Below are 19,389 nucleotides of genomic sequence, written 5' to 3'. Positions count from 1 at the left end.
TTAAACAACAATGTATTTGAGTTAGTTCCAAGGGAGGGTAAGAAAGGCAAGCATTAAAAAGGGTTTTTTAAGACTAAGCTAGCCTGATCACTGAAATCAGATTAGCACCCGTCTGTTACTTGTTTTTGAACATTCTGTTCTATTTGTAACAGCCGTGACAGCAAAGAGTACTGTATGTCATGCAAAACCCCAATTAGGCCTGACTAAATGGAAGCCATTAAATGCTCCCTGTTGTCTAAAGAAAGAGGAAATGTTGTTTTGGAATCAGCTTTATACTGGATTCTGAATATAGAGTTCAAATCATGCAAACTCAGTAAGCTCAGTCAGCTTAGTTCAATATTATATTCTACTGTCAGCTGATTGCATTCCACTTAGCTTTTCAATGTTTTCTGAATTTCAATGGCTACTGAATTAGTAACTCTTGTGTGAAGGCAAGAAAAATTCAAGAAACTGAAGATTATCCTTAGCAACAGAATGAAAGTGAATCTGCCCTGTTTCTTGCTTTCAGTTCTTTCTTACAGAAGAGCAAGATGGCTTTTTCAAGTAGCTTAATACTTTCTTCTTACAACAGCAACTTACTAAGCTAAAATACTCTGTATTTATTTTACCTTTTCCACTTTTTAAAAGACCTACTGGTCAGCATGTCCTCATTTTACACAAGGAAGACCACTAGGGAGGTGGTAGGGAACACAAACAGCTTAAAGTTTTTTGATATATGGTGTGTGATCCTAGATTTTCAGCTCAACTGCTTAGAGACACTGGTAAGATTCATTGCCAATGAATCTTGAATTGATTGTGATAAGCAGCAGAAATACTAGCATGATTCTCAGTTCTGGTCACTTATTTCATCCACGTCCATAAGAAATTGTAGTTCTGCTGAAGTAAGCTGCTATCACGATGATATGCCATGAGAAGCGATAGGACAATGAACAAGCTAATACGAAGAGAAAGAAAGTGTGTTAATAATTGGAAAGGTGTACTCATTACAGGCGATGTTTCTAAACAACAACACTGGATTTGTATTGCAGGGAGTTCGGAGATTATGCTTAGCCCTGTTATCAGTCCGCTGAGTGACCTATAGCAAATCACTTCTCCTTTTGCCTGGATTTCATTTACGTATGAAATGACATCAAATAGAATCTTTTGTAAAGAATGCAAAGATCAACTACTGAAAAATCACTATACATGATCTACAAATTAATCATCCCTTTAATGGAGGAAACGGGTTTCTATATTTGTCTTTTACATTAAAGGACAAATTAAACAAACCAAAATGGCTGTAGACAGCAATTTGACAAAGCAGGTAAGCACCTGAGAGTAGTAACACACAGTAAGTCACTTTTCTGTGAATTTTTAAAGATTTTTGGAAAGTTCCATTGTACTTTACAATGTAGACAACACTTGCCATCAAATTTTACATCAGCCATGGCAGCTACATAAAACAGAAACATTCATGTGTGATTTTAGTCTGTGTTTGTACTAGGAGTTAATATACGTCAAATAAGCTTATGTTGCTGATTGAAAGTAATTGGAAAACAAAAGTGGAGTACACACGCACACACCTTGAATTGTTGGACTCTTTGTTTTGAATCTTCCAGCTGTTGCTGTAGAGAGCTCACTATTTCTTTATACTTCGTATATCTTTCCTCAATCATCTCCCTTCGGCAATGGGACTCCTAGAAATGCAATGAAAGATCCAAATTATTTTGTAATGTGAAAAGCAGTTAATAAATGTTGGCTGGCTATTGTAAACACAGGTTTCACCAAGGGTTTTCAATATAGCAAGAATGAATTAATAACTAACTTTCAGAGGCTGAAATACAGGGGCCATATGAAAGCATAATGTTCTGTACAGAAAAGTAATGTTAAAATCAAAATGGGTTAAAATACGAACAGCCTCTTCTTTAATTGGTGAATGATTTCTTGTAACTCCAAAATTCAGTAATAGCATACCTTCTAACAAAAGAATTCTGTAACGGTGAAAAATTCATTACAATACCATAGAAACAAGAAAAAAAAAGTTCTAAAGATATGGACTAAACAGTATTTTCAAATAAGAAAACGCTTCTCACTGAATTAGCTAATGATTCACTTGAGTGAATACAACTACCAGGCAACTTGTGAGGCATTATCAAAGATTTACTTTCTCTTTCCTTCTTCCTTCCTATGAAAACACTGAGGGAAGAACTTCCTAGCAGTGGAAAGCAATGAATCGTTTTGAACTACTTCATTCATGCATACCACCTGAGAGTAAAACATGCTGTTGTACAAAAAAAATCTCATGTATGATTTTCAAATAGAAGAATTAATGAAACTCCAAACTGACATCATTCTCACAGCTAAGGTATAAAGCTTAGCTCTCTTGAATAATAAATGCACAAATGATAAATTATTTATTAAACAACACACAGTTGTTTGTAGGAACTCATCTTATGAAAACAGTATTTAAAAAACTAAGCATCTGGGAGAAGAACAGAGCTCAAACTGAACCAAAGAATTTGGGTTCCAATCTCACAAAGACTGGCTAAGTGATAACTACAGCAAACCAGAAAATAGCAATGCTTTTTCATAGTAACATTAAGCAAGAGAGTGCAAGTGTGAAGGAGACTGTTGAAACCCCACATTCAGGCTTCTGCTTTGCCTAGCTGAGAGCAGAATTTTTCCTTTAGCAGTGTGGAACCATCGGAAACAGGAGGCAGATGTCAACCTCTGCCAGAGCAAAAGGCTCTTCTGGGGATATCTGGAATGTGAAATTAAAACTACACAACTCAACAACGTTTTTCTTAAAAATCCCCTGAAACATTTCAATCAGCATTTGCGTTCCTAACTCTGTTGATGGTGGCAGCAATAAAATAGTGTACAATTATTAACACATGATCTTGTGCAACAACACTTAGACTAAACAATGTTCCAAACAAGTATGTTTTGAAATGTTTATGACTACCTCAGGATAAGAAATTCTATATAGCAAATAAAATGCAATTCATTATGCATTTATTGATGTGATTTAGAATTTATATTGTGCAATGAGGATCCAATTTGGTCAACCACCAACTTCATGTATGGAAAGTACAGTGGTTTAGCCACCTAGCCACTGAAGATCTAATTTGAGGCTTATCACTCTTGACAGTACACCACCACTACTGTCAATATGTCCCACTGTGTCTAAAAAACACACCTTGATTTGATAGTGATACTAGGAAAATAAGTGACGGTTACTGGCGTTACGTCAAAACAAAACAAAAAGCAGTAAAGCTCACCTTTTTACTCATTAATTTAAATATTGAAATAACTGGCATAATTTATTTCATTACCAAATTTTCAATTTTTAACAAGTAATATGAGAATTCACCACTCAATAAAAATACTCTGAACCAGTAATTAGGACTTGACATATTATGCCCAGTTATCAATGTTTGCTTACATATGGAGCACCTCAGCAGTGTTACTAATTAGGACTAAATTAATAACCTCAAAAAAGCTATATAAACATGAAAATAAATTTCTGTATGTTTTTGTCTACATAATATGTACATACGTAATTTTAAATATCTTATTAACCAATTTAATTATCTATATATATGGAGAGGACATCAATCAACCAAAATATTTTAGAACTACTGGAAGAGTCAAATGAAATCTTCCTCACTCCACTATCTTTGAAATCTTCTAACAGGCTCAGTTTCTCAGGTACAGACTCCAGATGGTCTAAAGCAACTCGAGTACTCTGAAGAACAGAACACAAGAGAAAACATTAAAATTTAATCAATTCTTTCAGCCATCTCAAATATTAAAAACCTATTACATTTATGGAAACAGGTTTGTAGGTATGCATTTGTCTGTAAATTAAACAGGTCAAGAGTAAACAGGCTGTTAAGGAAAAAGAAGGACAAAATAAAACAAAGCACAGTTTCCTTAATTTGTATCTCCATTAATAGTTACCAGTTTACTGAGCAGAACAATACTTATTTACAATTTTGGAGTTTATGTAGCCTTCAGAATGAAATTTTCTTGTATTGCACTTCAGGGAGTAAAGCACATTTAACAAAAATGTAAATCTATACTCAGGATGTTTATATCTTTGTTATACACATAGTAGAAACATTTTTTTTTTCCCCAAAATACCAATATGTGCAGTTAGCACTTAGCTAAATATAGAACAATCATATTTTCAGTTTAGACATATGGTATGTACTGCTGAAAGATGAATTACCACTTTAGGGAGAGTTAGGGTTGGACTCAACAACAACGTTCCACCTCCATACCAGTGACACAAAAAATCTAGTCTATAGCAAGATGCAAAGAACCGAAGAAAATGAGTATCATGTTTTGGTTTTGTCCGCAGGTGAAGTCAGTTGGTCATGCATATAAGTAGTCATGCCCCATAAGCCAGGTGCCTCTGGAGCTTCTCAAAGGCTGCCCTTCTATTATTTGCTGAAAAGCAAGTAGAAACAATACTGTTTGTACTTTCTGAACAATAGTTCGTATTTCCTCCACAATTTATAAATCACACTTCTTTGGATAAGGTTCTGTTAACCTGGTATGCAACCTACCAATAATGGGCTCCATTAACTATATTACTGCACTGCCCTGGCACTTTAAAGCAAAAATCTATATAAGAAACAAAATTCATCAATCCTGAAGTCAAATATCGTTATGTTGTAAAGTCCGTGCAAACTGAATTAACTTGCCCTTAAGTACAAAAGCTCCGTTGCTGGTCTTGGAAAGTCTCAATCTGACCAACATGAAAAACATCCCATTTAGATCCCAGCCTTAAGATCTAGAGAGACTAAAACTTTCAATCACACCAGAATAAGAAAAATCAGTGGGAACCTCTCAGCACAAGTGCAGTCTACTCCAAAAAGCTGTGTTTCGTATCACATAGTTTAGGTATGAACACAAAACAAAATGAGTACTTTTGCTTTTCTTTTATACTAACACATTAATTTTGTTAGATTTTAAAAGGTTAATTTTTAAAAACATACAGGAGTTATACAAGACTGAATATATGAAGCTATGCCTGAAAGGTACATAAACCACTTCCTGAAATGGGCAGCACTCAGGACACCCAGGGTGAAAAGGTCCTTAATTGCAATGTTGACAAGTGACCATGGCAAATTCTGGAAAAAGCCTGGAAGGAAGGTGCATACTTGTGCTGACTTCCAGTGAATAAAGTAGGGCAAATCAGTTTTGCAAAATTAGTCAGAATTAATAAAGGTTATTTCTTCTAACAAGAAAACAGTACTTTCTTCTTTCACACCTGCTGCTTGAGAAAGGAAGTTAAGCAGATTTCACACTTAGCTAGCTATGTTTGGACCAAAACTAAAATTTACTGTATTATCTTTATAAGAAGTCTTGTATTTTAATGTGTAATTTAATTTACACTCAGGTTTTTTTTACTTTAAAAAAATCACCTAAGAAGATCTTATAAGAAGAAAAAAATTACTTTTCCTGTAACATACCTGGTTCTTTACGAGAAAAGAGTTGCAGGACCTGTAGTTATATATTCATAATGAATGTATAAAATGGATTCTTCTTCATATTTTCAGGATGCAATCAGGCAGGAGGCCTACATATTGCGTTTAAAGTCTTTTTTACACATTACAGCGTAGAAATGTTTTTATAGCTATAAAATACCTTTTTTTTTTTTTTTTTCTCCAAATGCTACTATACATCTCCACTCCAAAGTAAAATTGCCTAGAGGTATCTATAAATCTCTAATGTTTCCCTCTTATAAGAATCAACCATTTCACTGTTAGAACAGTAAAGCAGTATTCATTCATATTTCATGCTTCATTTACAATGAACTAATGTTCATCAAAGCATTGATTTTCCACTCCATTAATTTATGATGAGGTGCAATGTTTGCTGCTGCTTCTCAGAGTAGCCCCTGGTACTGGTCTGCACGTGTGTTTCTAAGGCTGGGAAACATATGAGAGACAACAGACCCTAAGCAATCCAAACTTAACTATATGTGAAACAAAATACTGAATCCTAATGTTCAGCAGTCATCCTAGTATCACACAGATCTGATGGATACATGTCCACAAAGTTTTTTACTTTGGAGAAATAAAATCCTTCCTCAGAGGATATAACCCCAAAATTGTAACACCGTCCAATCTCTCTTCTTGGTCCAGCACCAAATCAAACCATAAATATTTTAAGCTTATGGTAACCTAACACATTTTGCTAAGTATTTTACTTATGAACTGCAGAAAAATATACATTTCAGATGTCATACAGAGTTGAAATAAAGTTGCCTGGGACAAAGGACACATTTAATGTAGTGGCTCCTCAGCATGCTATAAAGTATATTCAATTCATAGCAATTTTTTTTTCTACCTACAAAGATTTTTGCCTTTTTCTCCTTGTTTTAATAAAGACCTGTGTTCTGTTCTCAACATAAAAGGAACTCAGGCCCTAAGTGTAAGCCCATGCCTTAAGCCATCCCATTTTTCAATTCTTTCTCTAAATTCCAATGCCAAGACCACATGTCAACACTGTCTGTAAATGAAGTTAAGGAAGATGCTCATTATCTGTTCTCCCCAAGTGTCTCCTCAATATATCCCCTCTATTTCAAAAACTTTTTGTGGAAAACACAAAAATAATTAGCTGTGCCTCAGCTAGTCCTCATTAGTTACATTATTAAATGTAATCCTGAAAGCAGAAAGCCTTTGGGTTATATGCATATTCAGTCCTTGGTTTTCTGCTTTCATTGAGAATCACGTGGATAAAGGATAATATAGGCTCCTTGGATTTCTGAAAGAATTTTTAGATTCCTAAAACGTAAATGTAACTTCACACACACACAAAATGATGGGCTCTAAGCTAACCATTACTACTCAGGTAGTAGACCATGGGGTAAGGATACATATTTCCAAGAACTTGCCAACTCAGTGCTCAGTATCAACCAGAAAAGCAAAATTAACACTGGACATAATCAGGAAAGGAAAAAAAAAAAAAAAAGCCAAAGAACATAATTTTTCCCAAGTATGAACCCACAGTGTGCTTGCATCTTGACTACTGAGTGCAGCTGTGGACCTCTATTTCAGAACAGAAATAGGGACAGGTTAGAGAAGAGCAACAAGAATGATCAAAGCCATGGAGCGCTATTTTTATGTGAGGAATAATTAAATACAATGACTTGAAAAACCAGGGCTCTTCAGCCAGGAAGACAGATGCCTGAGGGGAGAAATGACCAATTTGCATATAATCAGAAGTCACGTAAAGATATAAAAGTTTATATGGGTTTAAGCAGAAAACTGGGCAAGTTAATGAATGAGAAAGACCGTGGAAGGGTTCCAAATTCATAGAAACTAGTTCTAGGTCCAGAAGTCTCTGAGCTTTGAATGGTTGGAATCAGAATGAATGAGTGGGAAACAAAATGTACGTCAGTCCTGTTCATACACTCTTCCCTGAGCATTTTATTTTGGCCATTGTTGCAATGTCTATAGCTGGGCTAGATTGACCTTTGGTCTTGACCAGTCCAGTTCCTTTTATATTCTAAAATTCTCACAGTCTTCTGAACAGTTCATGGAGTGATTTGAATAGGATAACTCACATGCTAACATTTTTAGCTGGTCCACAGACTTGGTCTGGTAATTTAATGAAATGCACAGCAACCTCCTCAAGGTGGATCAAATGCCATATTTGTATCATTAATGACAACACTCTATTCTATTGAAAGAGATGGATTTAGCTGCACAGATAAAATGCGAAAAAGGATGTTAGAAGCACCTGACATAGAGGGCAATTAAGTACTATTAACTTTTTTTCCCAGAAATCAGAAAGCTGTATGCCATAATGCATACAAATAATCCTAAGGAGAGCAATCGCATCTGGCTGCTCATTGTTTAGCAGGGAACAGAAGGTACTGATACAGTGCACTGATGGCACCGATAAGAGGAAGAAACACCAATTGTACTGACTGAAGCAGTGTTAATGGGATTCTATTTAACAGCAGTCTCTTCCATCGAGTGAATGCTATTAATCTTTCTGTTTTTAAAATAAAGATTTACTTTGAAAAGGGGCGTTCTGTGTTTTCACAGTGAATGATAAAACAAATTACTCATTTTCCATGACTTCATACATACACTTTGATGTTTCAACTGCATGTGAACAGTTAATCCTCCTATATTGATATATTCTTAGTGATAGACAGTTTTACGCTGTCTCAAGGGACAGATCTAAATCAAAATCAGATACATATTTTATTTTTAGTCTCAAAGCTGCAATACTAAATGCAAATAAATCAAAGCAGGTTTGCATATAGTCCTCCTAAAGTTTGCCTTTATAGTCAATATAGTGAAAACACATAAACACAAACCAGAAACCAAACTTCATTGACTTTCCAGTACAGTGCTCCTTTCTTTTCTGAGGTACGTAAAAACAAATGGCTATCCGTATTGCACAGATATTTTTGAAAATTAGAGCTGACTTAAGTACCAGTTAGCTAATCCCCAAAGAATACCCATAAAAAGATTAAATGCGACTGTAATTCTAACTGACTGCAATGCATGTCAGCAGGCAGTTACTGACAACTCAGATGAAAGATGGAATGTTAAAGGTGACCTATCATGACTTATTTTTAAATGGCCTTAGCATGGTGAATTCTTAAATAGCGAGAATAGGATGCACCCACTATGTATAAAGGTATCCTTTGCTTTCCCTGTTAACATCTGTCAAACTACATATCGTCAGCTTCTATCTCCAGCACTATTCATACATCATATGCTCTTTTTTTACGCAGGGTGTGGTTCTACTTAAGGGGCCTGAGGTTCTCTGTTGCCTTTCATACGCCAGGCAAATTCCACAGTAGCTGGGATATTCTGTGACATAGTATTTCATATGTATAGAAGGAACTTTAAGAGAAAATAAAAAATATGTTTTCTATCTTTATATTCCGCATTCACCGTTACTCCAATTATACCATTGTTTTGATGACTTCAGCACATCAAGAAATCAATTTACCTTTACAAAGATAGGCCACACATATAAATTTATCAAGCTACATAACATGCAAGTTCAATTGGCTTTTTTTTCCTGTACTACATTGTTTCATCAAAGTTTTAACTAGCGAGACTTTTTAAAGCAAAAACTACACTTACACAATGAAAAACAAAAGACCTTTGTTAACAAAGAATTACAAACGTCAAACTAACTGAGCTTTTAATTTAGACTCCAGATGTTTTTGCATGGGGTGGACCACATTTTAATTAAGAAAGCTTCACGGATGCTTCCTGTCCTATTTGAAAAGACATGGACCATCTCTTCTCTCATTCATGAGCACATAACATCCCTGTGGTAACTACAGGAATTGTTTACATGGAAAAATATTAGGAAAGTATTTAATGAATTTTTAGTTGCTTGATGCATACTAGCAGATGGAAATGTGGAGAAGATAGTGTGGTCTTTTGACAAGCCAGCTCTCTGTGAATCATCAGCTAGGGCTCCGAGTACTACTGGGGATCCACAAGACTAGTTTTTGAGACTCTATTGTTTACTAAGATTTTGATCGAAAACATCCAGACATAATTACTGGAAATTAAAAGGAATGTAACACAAGAGGCAAAGTGTGTAAAGTAAAGCAATGTCAGTGGGCACACATTCTTAAAAGGTATAAAGACTTCCTTGTGATTCATTCATGAATGCTATCTTCAACTTTCTGGAGCTTTGCAGGCTAAAAATCTTTACATGTAATTTACGTTAATATTTTGTATGCTAACAGTATTTCATCAAGCCTTGCAGAAAGCATTACAAAAATACAATTAACACAGCCTTCATGGGAAAGAAGAAATAGTGTCCAGTTTTACAGCTGAGAGAAATTGAAATACAAAGAGAAGTGATTTAACAAAGGATTCACAGCAAATCAGAGTCAGAGTAGGAAAAAGAAAAAAAAAAGGAATTTGGCTTATAGATTTCCCCATTTTGATAAAAGGATGCACAACAATGAGAGAAAAAAACCACTTTGGTAGCATTAATAGGTGTAACTGATGTCTGTGTTCCTAAGGTTACAATTTGATCAAATATAAAACATTTCAATCTAAAATGAAGGACCTAGCAGCACATTAGAAACACTTTAGTCAATAGTCCACTATCAAACAAAATTTTAACTTGTTTTGTGATATACATATATCTAAAGAATTACAGTCTTTTGTAATAAAGATTTATCCAGAGATTTTTACTTTCTCTAGTGGAAAACTGAGAGGATTTTGGTTTATTAAAATCTAGCAAAAAAGTTCAATATTTGCAACATGTGGAACACATCTTCACAATACTAAAAGGAGCTTTCTACGCAGAGAATGTAAGGGTTGCATTAGGAGGAGTGTTGCCAGCAGGTCAAGGGAGGTGATCCTTCCCCTCTAGTCAGCCCTGGTGGGACACAACTGGAGTGCTGGGTCCAGTTCTGGGTTCCCCAGTACAAGAGACACATACTGCAGACAGTCCAGCAAAGGGCAACGAACATTCTTCAAGGGACTGGAGCACCTCTCCTGTGAGGAAAGGCTGAGAGAGCTGGGATTGTTTAGCCTGTAGAAGAGCAGGCTCAGGGAGATCTCATCGATGTGTAAAGAAGAGGGAGCCAGACTCTTTTCAGTGGTGCCCAGTGCCAGGACAAGAGGTAATGAGCACAAACTGAAACACAGGAGGCTCCGTCTGAGCACAGGAAACACTTTTTCACTGTCAGGGTGACCGAGCACTGGCACAGGTTGCCCAGGCAGGTTGTAGAGTTGTGGTTTCCATCCTTGGAAATATTCAAAAGCCACCTGGACACAGTCCTGGGCAACTGGCTCTGGGTGACCCTGCTTGAGCAGGAGGGTTGGACTAGATGATCTGCAGAGGTCCCCTCCAACCTCAGCCATTTTGTGACTTTGTAATGTATTATATTACTGAAATCACCAGTGGAGAAACTATGACATTATTACAACAAGTTGTTATATGTGCACCATGATTATTTGTCCATAAATAAATAAAAACTGTCATCCTGAATGCCAAACAAAAAGCAGTTTAATAAACTCTATAGAGTTACCTACATTTTGTAACCTGTCTCTTGCAAGCAATTTAGCAATAAATTCTTAGGCCGGTATTTTTAAAAGTCTTTACAAAAACACAATAAGATATTCTTAATTATGCTTACCTGCAAATTTAGTATTCCAAATCTCAATGCAAGTATATATTTTTTTGTAACAATGCTATTTTATTACTTACATTAATTTAGTAATTAAGTTTTACAAAATAATGAAGAATATTTTTAATAGAGAGTAATTTAAAAATAATGCTATATAACAGTTTTTGAGGGAGGGGGATTAGATAGGTTACATTAGAAATGTACATATATAGGTTTAGTTTGTGGACTTTGTGCGAGTACGCAGCCTTAAATGAAATCACTAAATTAGAAAAGTTGTGCAGAATCTTATATATCTATCTGCTTCAGCATTTTAGGTTCCCACTCTAAATCCCAGAATTAGCTGGAAAGTGAGAAATAAGTATGAATGGGAGAGAAGGGCAATTGTTAAAAAAAAATCATACTCTTAACAGCAAAATAAATTCTTTTACGAGAAAAAAAATATCAAAATGTTGACAGAAGAAAACGAGAGGCGCTATATTAGCAAAAACCTAAAAGAACAAGTAAAGCACCAAATATAGGGGGCAGAGGATGGATAAGTTGCAGGGTATTCAACATAAGCAATCGATATGTAGGGGGAGAAGACATCAAGGCAGATGGGAGGAAGGTGAGCATCAGGAGAAAAGGAAGAGCTGGCTGCAAGCACCGTCAGGCGGCAGAACGTCCTTGGTGGGAGTGAGCAGAGGAAGGACTCGGGGAACCTGGGGAAAGTTCTCCACCCCCAGCGAAGGGAAGTGACATACTGGCTCACTGATGAAAGGAAAGGAAAGGGCGAGGCAGGCAGGGCAGAGAATCTCAGACTGCTGCTCCTCTCCCAGCCATTTTTATAAGATCAAAGAATGGCTGTGTTCTGGGAGGACCAGAAGGCCTTTGATGTAATGGTAGTTTTGGCAAGACACCACAGAAGCAAGCCAAGGGGAGAAGAAAGTATTAACTCTTAGATTCAAGAATTCCAAAACGTCCATACATACAAAGTATGAAAATCATTAAATAATCTCAGGAGCTAACAGTAAGATTTACTTATTGATGGAAGACACATTGAGAGAGCAGCCTAAAATAGATGGTGGCAGTCAGTCGCATAATCTCTCTGTGAAATGCATGGGGCATTGTCACCCTTACAATTCTTCTTTAAAATGGGTGATAAATCAGAAAACTGATGCAAATTTGAGCCTGCTACTACAGTAGAAAAGCTATCTAATAGCTTTTACATTGCCGAGTGTGTGCAGACAGAAATTTGTTTTACTGGTATTCAAAACCTTACTTTCATGAACATAAAATATGAGTTACAACAAAATACATAAATGTTCACACTGAAAAGGAAATTCATATTAAATAACAATTTTGCAGAATACTTACAGCATTACTGCAGTGAACCTAGATTTATGGCATTGCAACAAAAAGTTGAATCATGTCCAGAAAAGTCTGATCCAAGTATTCTAAGCAAGTGGTAACCTCACTTCTGGGTTGTCTATTGAAAGCAGCAAGCTATCTTATTGATCAAAGGATACAGAATGCATATGTTCACTGGAATAGCTTCAGGACGTGGTTGATTTCAAATTAAATTTCCCAGTCTGTTATGTCAGAGTAGTACTACTAAGGCAGAGGAATCTAACTCGCAGCTCATGCTCACAAAGAACATGATGCAGTTTACAGAAACCCACTAAAGTCACAAGCATGGCATACTAGCAGCATGCACCTACAAAATGCACCCTGATCTCTTCATGAGAATTAAATACACTTCGCATTGTAGCTACATCTGAAAATACAATACAGACTTTTTGTCAAGAAAATCATACACCTTTGTCTATAAATAATATAGAGCCAAATCCCCTACGTTAAAACTAAGCTACATTCAAGAATAAACTAAATCACCTTATTTAAAGATAAATTGTATTCATTCTGGCAAAACATTGGATGACATAATTGATTACTAGAGTAATCAGGAAAATTACTTGTTAATAGCTATGTGACAATTAAATTCACTTTATTAAACAGTATTAAAACAAACAAACAAACAAACAAACAAAAGAGTCAAATAAAACACATAATCTCTAAGTAGTCAAAACCTCAGTTTTGCCTGTACTTGTTACTCCCCTGGCACTACTTATGAGCTGAAGGATTATTCCAGAATACACTTTGGCTCTTCAGCTCCTTTTATATCCACTAGGGAGTCTGTCTAAGCACCCCTGTTCTTCCTTCTTACCTTCCAGCTTCTGCTCCTGTCCTGTGCACCCTGCTGGAGCAAGAAGTGGTGTACCTATCTACTGAATCATACTGTAGAACTGATCTGATTGAAGAAAAAGAGCAAAAAATCCAAAAGCTTCTTGTGATGGGTACTATTTGTTCTCAGGTTCTTTAAGGGAATGACCAGACCAGGTATCATGTCCTGAAGGAGGATGGTAATACAGCACTTTCCTTGGGAGCCAAGTGAGTTGGCTAAGGAAAAAGAAGACCCAAGAAACTGTCGGGTACAGCAGATAAGGATGAGTCATGGGTAGGAGATGGAGGAGAAGGAGCTGACAGGGCTCAGAGATGATGCAAGGGACACCCCCTTGTTTGCTGTAACTCACAAAATCAGAGTTAGATTAATCTAGGCCTGGAAGGTTTATTCACCCAGGACTCTAAAAAGAATCGGCTAGGTTCCTGTCATGTTTCTTTCTCAATTTTTGAATGCCTAAGTTGCCAAGTTCATCACATGGCTACTACAACAATTTTGCTGGCAAGTGCAGGAGGCAGAAATGAGTAGAGAAAGGGAGAGGAGTGGGCTGCCAAATATAACTCTCGAAATATGTACACGTACACAGTTTTCAGGTCATTGTGTAAACCAGACAGTTTGTTTAATTAAAGTCTTAATCTGAAGATTTGAAAAATGCACTTAATGTTAGATGTACATGTCTTTTCTGTTGTTGAAAAAGGTATGTATAGGGTAGAAACAAATTAAAGTGGCTGCAAGAGGCTTTACACTTGTAAATGCCAAGATAGTTCTGCATTAAATTTCATATATTCCTATGCAGAGCAATTTCTTCTCAATTGAATAAGAAATAAGAAAGCAGAATAAGAAGAAAGATGGAAGAAAATGCAGATGAAATTCCTAACCAAGCCATCCCACAGTCTCACAGTTTAAAAACAGCTCTGGAGAGGTGATGCTTTTCTATGCATTTTGTATAGCTCGTGTATGTGTGTGTTCTGGCGTTTTCCACTTTTGCCCCTTTTTGTATCTTGCATTTCGTGAATCTCATGAACTGCCACCTTTCTGACAAAATTCTCCCAAGAAAAGTGCTTTTTCTACACAACTTAAACATTTTTTTCACTAAGGATTCTGTTTGAATTTGAATTTAATACCTTATGTCTCCATTCCATTTCCATTCTCTATAACCTGAATCAAGTAACAAAATACGTGACTGGTTGTACTTTTTTGATGTTGTGCTCTGAGCGCTCCAATAACAGATGATAAGAAAATTATACAAATATAAGAGTACCATAACTATTATGTACTTATTGTTATAAATGCTGCATAGATATACACCTATGTAGACATACACACTATAAAGGTAAGGATTCTTAAGGATTCCTTAAATGGCAAGCCTTCTTCATTCTTTTGCTCAAGGGCTTTTCTATCATAGCTCATCCTGACACATTCAGACCATGTAAGAATTACTCTGTATGTATTTTCTTTTCAAGACCAGTGAAGGGCAGGAGGAGAGAGAGACAAGGAGACAAGACTATCATCCTCAGAACTGAAACAGAGATATAAAGGTCAAACCCACTTACTATTTTAAAGTATTCACTATCAGCTATCTAACATCCGACTTTTGAGTATACTTGGCAATATATATAGCCAGAGCTCCCACTGCATTTAGCTATTACTAAAACTAAGCATTTCTGAAAATCAGGCCTCAAAACTCACCAAGTCAGATACTCAGAAAAATAATTACAAAGTAATTAACAGTCTGTGAAAAAATTAGTTTAAGTGATTTGCCTGACATCATACAGGAACTTTATGGCAAAAGTAAAATGAGTGCCTTGGGAGCATTCGACAGCCTTAGTGATGACCATACTTTTCTTGCCTGCAGTCTCAGGGTTTAACATTACACATCTTCCAATGTCAGCAATAACAAAAGCAGTGATTGTTTCAAGCTCTAGGATTTAGCATCACGAATTTGCATGCAGGTGTTACCTCCCAACTTAAATTAAGAAAGAAAATTGTATTTTATTGATGATATTAATCCTCTTCCTCTTCTTTCTGAACAATAACTTACAAATATTCCTTCTTAAAGCAGAAGAGATTAATAGTATAAAAAGTAGAAAGGCTCCAGAAAAAAAGAGAAACAAACATTGTCACAAAATATGGATTGAATTTGCATGATGTTGTGCTATTTGCAAGCAATTACCCTCTGCCTGTGTCAAAAAGTCTAGGGGAGCAGAAAGGACAAAGCGTTTGCAGGCAGTTTAACTCACGGTTCGTGAGAAACGGATGGCAGTGGATACATGCCTGACTGGTTGTCATGTAAGCAAACCATGAATAAGAGATGCTTCTGAACAGAACTAATGTCCTGGCAACACTTTACACACACACGGTGCTATGTGAAGTGCCAGGACACTGAATTTGAGCATTAGCTCCCTACTGCCACAAGGCAGGAGTTCCAACATGCATTCTGATTTACAAAGGGCCTTTTGTATGTGAATGCAAGCTTTTTTTCACGTATTGAATATATTTTAAATATTTTTTTGAAATTGGAAGTTGTTTTCAGAGATTCACAGACAATCAGGAAAGATAAAACAATAATTCGCACAAGCAAATTTGAAAAGTTTGTATTTGCACCCTTGATATTGTCTCAGTACTGGTTTCTTTAGGTGAAATTTTCTGGATTTACAATGAAAAGAAACTACAGACCTGACACATACTATTGGGTTGATGTCTTATTGGACATTCATACATAAGAGGAAAGAAGCATGCTTCAGAAATGCTAGGGAGAGCTGAGACCTATCCCAGCTATTCCATCTGATAGACATCTGGATAATCCAGCTGCATCCATGGCATGTACATGCATGAAAGTTTTTGTCTTTCCAACTTAATATCTTACTCAATGATATTAATCATTAAAATGGTATTCCTTCATGCCTTTAGTTGCAGTGTTGATTTGGGCAGATGAACTGATTCTGCCTGCATCTCCCAGCGTAAACATGTAAGAAGCACACGTAACAGTCACTGAAATGATTAGAACTATCACATGGACCTCGACCATTTATAAGTGTTAGCAGTAGAAAAATAACATTCTTTGTATGGCTCAAATCTACGACATTTCTCTTCCCAGGAATGGGATGAGGATTGAACCGTACAGAAAAACTACAACATTACACTGTATTTCATATAACCAATGCTCAAATACTGTAGTAAAAACCTACACAAAAAAGTACAGTGTAAAATTATCACATCTTCTCTTAAAAGTAAAATGACAGGCAAAAACTCAGAATCGCAACCTTTTTAAAAAAAAAATACATAAAAATAATATTTTTCATAATTTAGAAAAATTATCAGCAATGTCATTCTGATTGTTTTGGAAATGAATTTAAGAAACTTACCGCTTCTAAGGCCATAATACGTTCCTAAAAATAAAGTACAAGATGCCATTAGAAAGTAAAGAATATAAATGCAATGCGAGTTGAACAATGATGAGAAGGATTCATTTTGGTTTTTTGCTAGTCATATGTATGGTATTTTGTAAAAATCTCACTGAATAGGAACTGCTGTACTTAACTGGACCTCTGACCCATTTATCATACTATCTCACTTAGAAATTTGTTCCAAAGAAAAGAAACTCCCTAGAAAGAAGGTAAGAAAGAATTCAAAAAAATTTACTCCATGATATTTTTTTTTCAAATAGTACTATTAGATTTCTAATACTGTTGATTTTACTCTTATGTATCCCAAAGTTTGATTTCTTTTTTTTGATCATCTGTGACTGTAAATCTAGCATGTTTTGGGGTTCATGTCATGTTAGCATCTGGTTTAGCTTTCTCTTAGGCATTTCCTTAGAAAACTAAAAAGTAAATTCCATATCATTATTCTGTTATCCCAAAATAACTCTGAAGAATGTTTTATTAATAAAAAAGATGATGTTACTCGAAGTCTAATGCCAGATGAACATAAAATGCAAATAAAATAAGCTTGTGCCCGTTTTAATCAAGCACAAAATATAGAGAACCCAGAATTTATAAATTTACTGTATGTCAGTTTCCAGTTAAAAATATCTTTAAGAAATATATTAAGCTAGTAAAATCAAGATCATGTACTCTGGCACTATGTCCTGACTAGGTATGAAATTTTAAGTAATCTGAGAAAACTCACATTCAAGTGCTTAGGTAAACCCACATTTTCAGTACCTGACCATTAAGACATTACACGAACCCTTACCTTGCTCAAATATTACCTTTGTGAAAGTACGGGAGAGGATTTTTTTTCTCCTTTCTGAGTAGATTAGGCTAAGAATCCTCACAGATTTTCCTGTTCTATCCCTCCCTAACAGGTAAAAAATATGTATTTATTATTATTTGTAATAATCTGGATTTATTCCTGTAGCATCCAAAGCCAGTTAGACAAGTCTGAACGCACTTCACTATTTGGGAAGCAACAGGTACAACAACAATTTCTTAGACCAATGGAAGAATTTGGGCGCCAGAAACAGTTCTTGCCATTTGCAAGAATGTGAAAGTATTCTTCTTTTTTCTAAGACTAGGTGGAAATGAGTTACAAGGACTCTTCTGGAGTTATTACTGTCTTAAAACAATTTAAAATAATGATTATGTTTAGTAACTGAACAAGTGTACATATTTGTGTAAAACCAGTATTTACATATTGTGTATTTGTGTAAAATCAGTGTCCTTTGGAGCACTAAAGGGCTAACATTTATTCATATAATCTTTTGAAGAAAAACCACAGTTCACCCTAGTGAAATGTTTAAAGCTCATTCACTGAATGATGTTTGGGGTGCAAATGATGTTAGTTTTCATCAGCCGCTTACAATAGTTGCACCTTTGATTACAATTCCAAACCATAGGCACAAAGTGAGACAATATACTATAGGAAAAATAACTGCATCAAGTAAGGCTGGGGAAAAAAAAAAAACCCAAAACAACCCGCACCTGGAAAAGACTAATTGGTTTTGAAGATGTACAAAAAACCAAGCAAGACTGTTCAGGAAACCATTTACAAGGAAATATCTAAAGGGAAAACAGGAATGCATACATAAATGTGTTTGATGGAAATCTAGTACACTATCAAAATACAACTATTTAAAAAATAAAAGCTAACATTGCCAGTAGTGGATGCCACTAAACTGGTTGATGTTAGAACTGCATACACAGTGGTTTGAAACTCCATGTGCATAAACCAGTGATAAATAATAAAACAAACATACAGAGAGAAAACAAAATGCACTCCTCATCACTTTGAGTTACAAGAGTCCTTCAAAGTAGCAGGTTTAAAAAAAAAGGGTAAAAAATATAAACTTTTAATTTTTATTTTTTTTTTTAAACAAAATCGAGGATGATCTTATCCCTAAGAGCTGGGAATCAAAAAACCCAGATACATGTGTCAGATTTCCTATAGATTTATTTCACCTACATTTTAGTTGCTTATCAGTAAAATTGGGATAATATGAGGTTCTAGAATACTCAACTTTGACTCGTCTATTAAGAAATGTTTGCTCAGTGCCCATTACAATGCATGGTAGCTGGGGATTCCAACTACAATTTTGCATAAAAGTTTACTGAATTTCACTAAAATTTTTGCTCAGAAAAGGTGGTGTGTTAAATACTAAAGTCTTTATTCTTTCTTGGAAGCAAGTCTGATACATACAGACTGAGTATTTCAGCACAGTGGAACAAACTTGGAACAAAAAATATTATGTGAAAAACTCAAAAATATTTGAGATGCTTATTGCTCCACAAAATTGCAGTGGCTGTTACAAACACTCATATTTATTCAAAAATTCTGCAACAAAACCTAAACTCATTACTATAAAAAAGATGGTATTTACAGATCTCAAATATTTGTGGTGATAGTGAACAACAATTCAGATAAAAATTTCTTCAGTTAAAAAGGACTGCTTTGAAAAAAAAGGTCTTACAGTGAGTGTATTAGTAGGATGATTCCAATGGTAGAATAAATGGTGTTTTCAAAATGACTCATGTATCTAGCATGCTCTAGTTGCCAAATTCTAAAAACTGAATAAACTTTTACAAACTCAGCAGATAATTTTCTGAAG

General features: G+C 35.5%; 1 protein-coding gene across 7 annotated transcripts in view; it reads right to left on the bottom strand.

Moving 5' to 3' along the window:
* CEP128 (centrosomal protein 128) overlaps nt 1-19,389 on the bottom strand; it is a 133,904-nt gene that overhangs the window by 12,442 nt on the left and 102,073 nt on the right. For 5 of the 7 annotated variants that reach the window (XM_075753781.1, XM_075753784.1, XM_075753780.1 and 2 more), the window contains 3 exons: nt 16,706-16,729; nt 3,650-3,727; nt 1,563-1,676 (listed from right to left, as the gene is read on the bottom strand). In XM_075753781.1, coding sequence (XP_075609896.1) covers nt 1,563-1,676; nt 3,650-3,727; nt 16,706-16,729 — 216 coding nt within the window. The remainder of the gene's footprint in view (nt 1-1,562; nt 1,677-3,649; nt 3,728-16,705; nt 16,730-19,389) is intronic. The other 2 variants (XM_075753783.1, XM_075753782.1) reach the window with 2 other exon arrangements.

The sequence above is a fragment of the Balearica regulorum genome, chromosome 5 (assembly GCF_011004875.1).
Source record: "Balearica regulorum gibbericeps isolate bBalReg1 chromosome 5, bBalReg1.pri, whole genome shotgun sequence".
Lineage (NCBI taxonomy): Eukaryota > Metazoa > Chordata > Aves > Gruiformes > Gruidae > Balearica > Balearica regulorum.
Note: the sequence above shows the minus strand (reverse complement) of the source record. Positions and strands in the feature narration are given on the sequence as shown.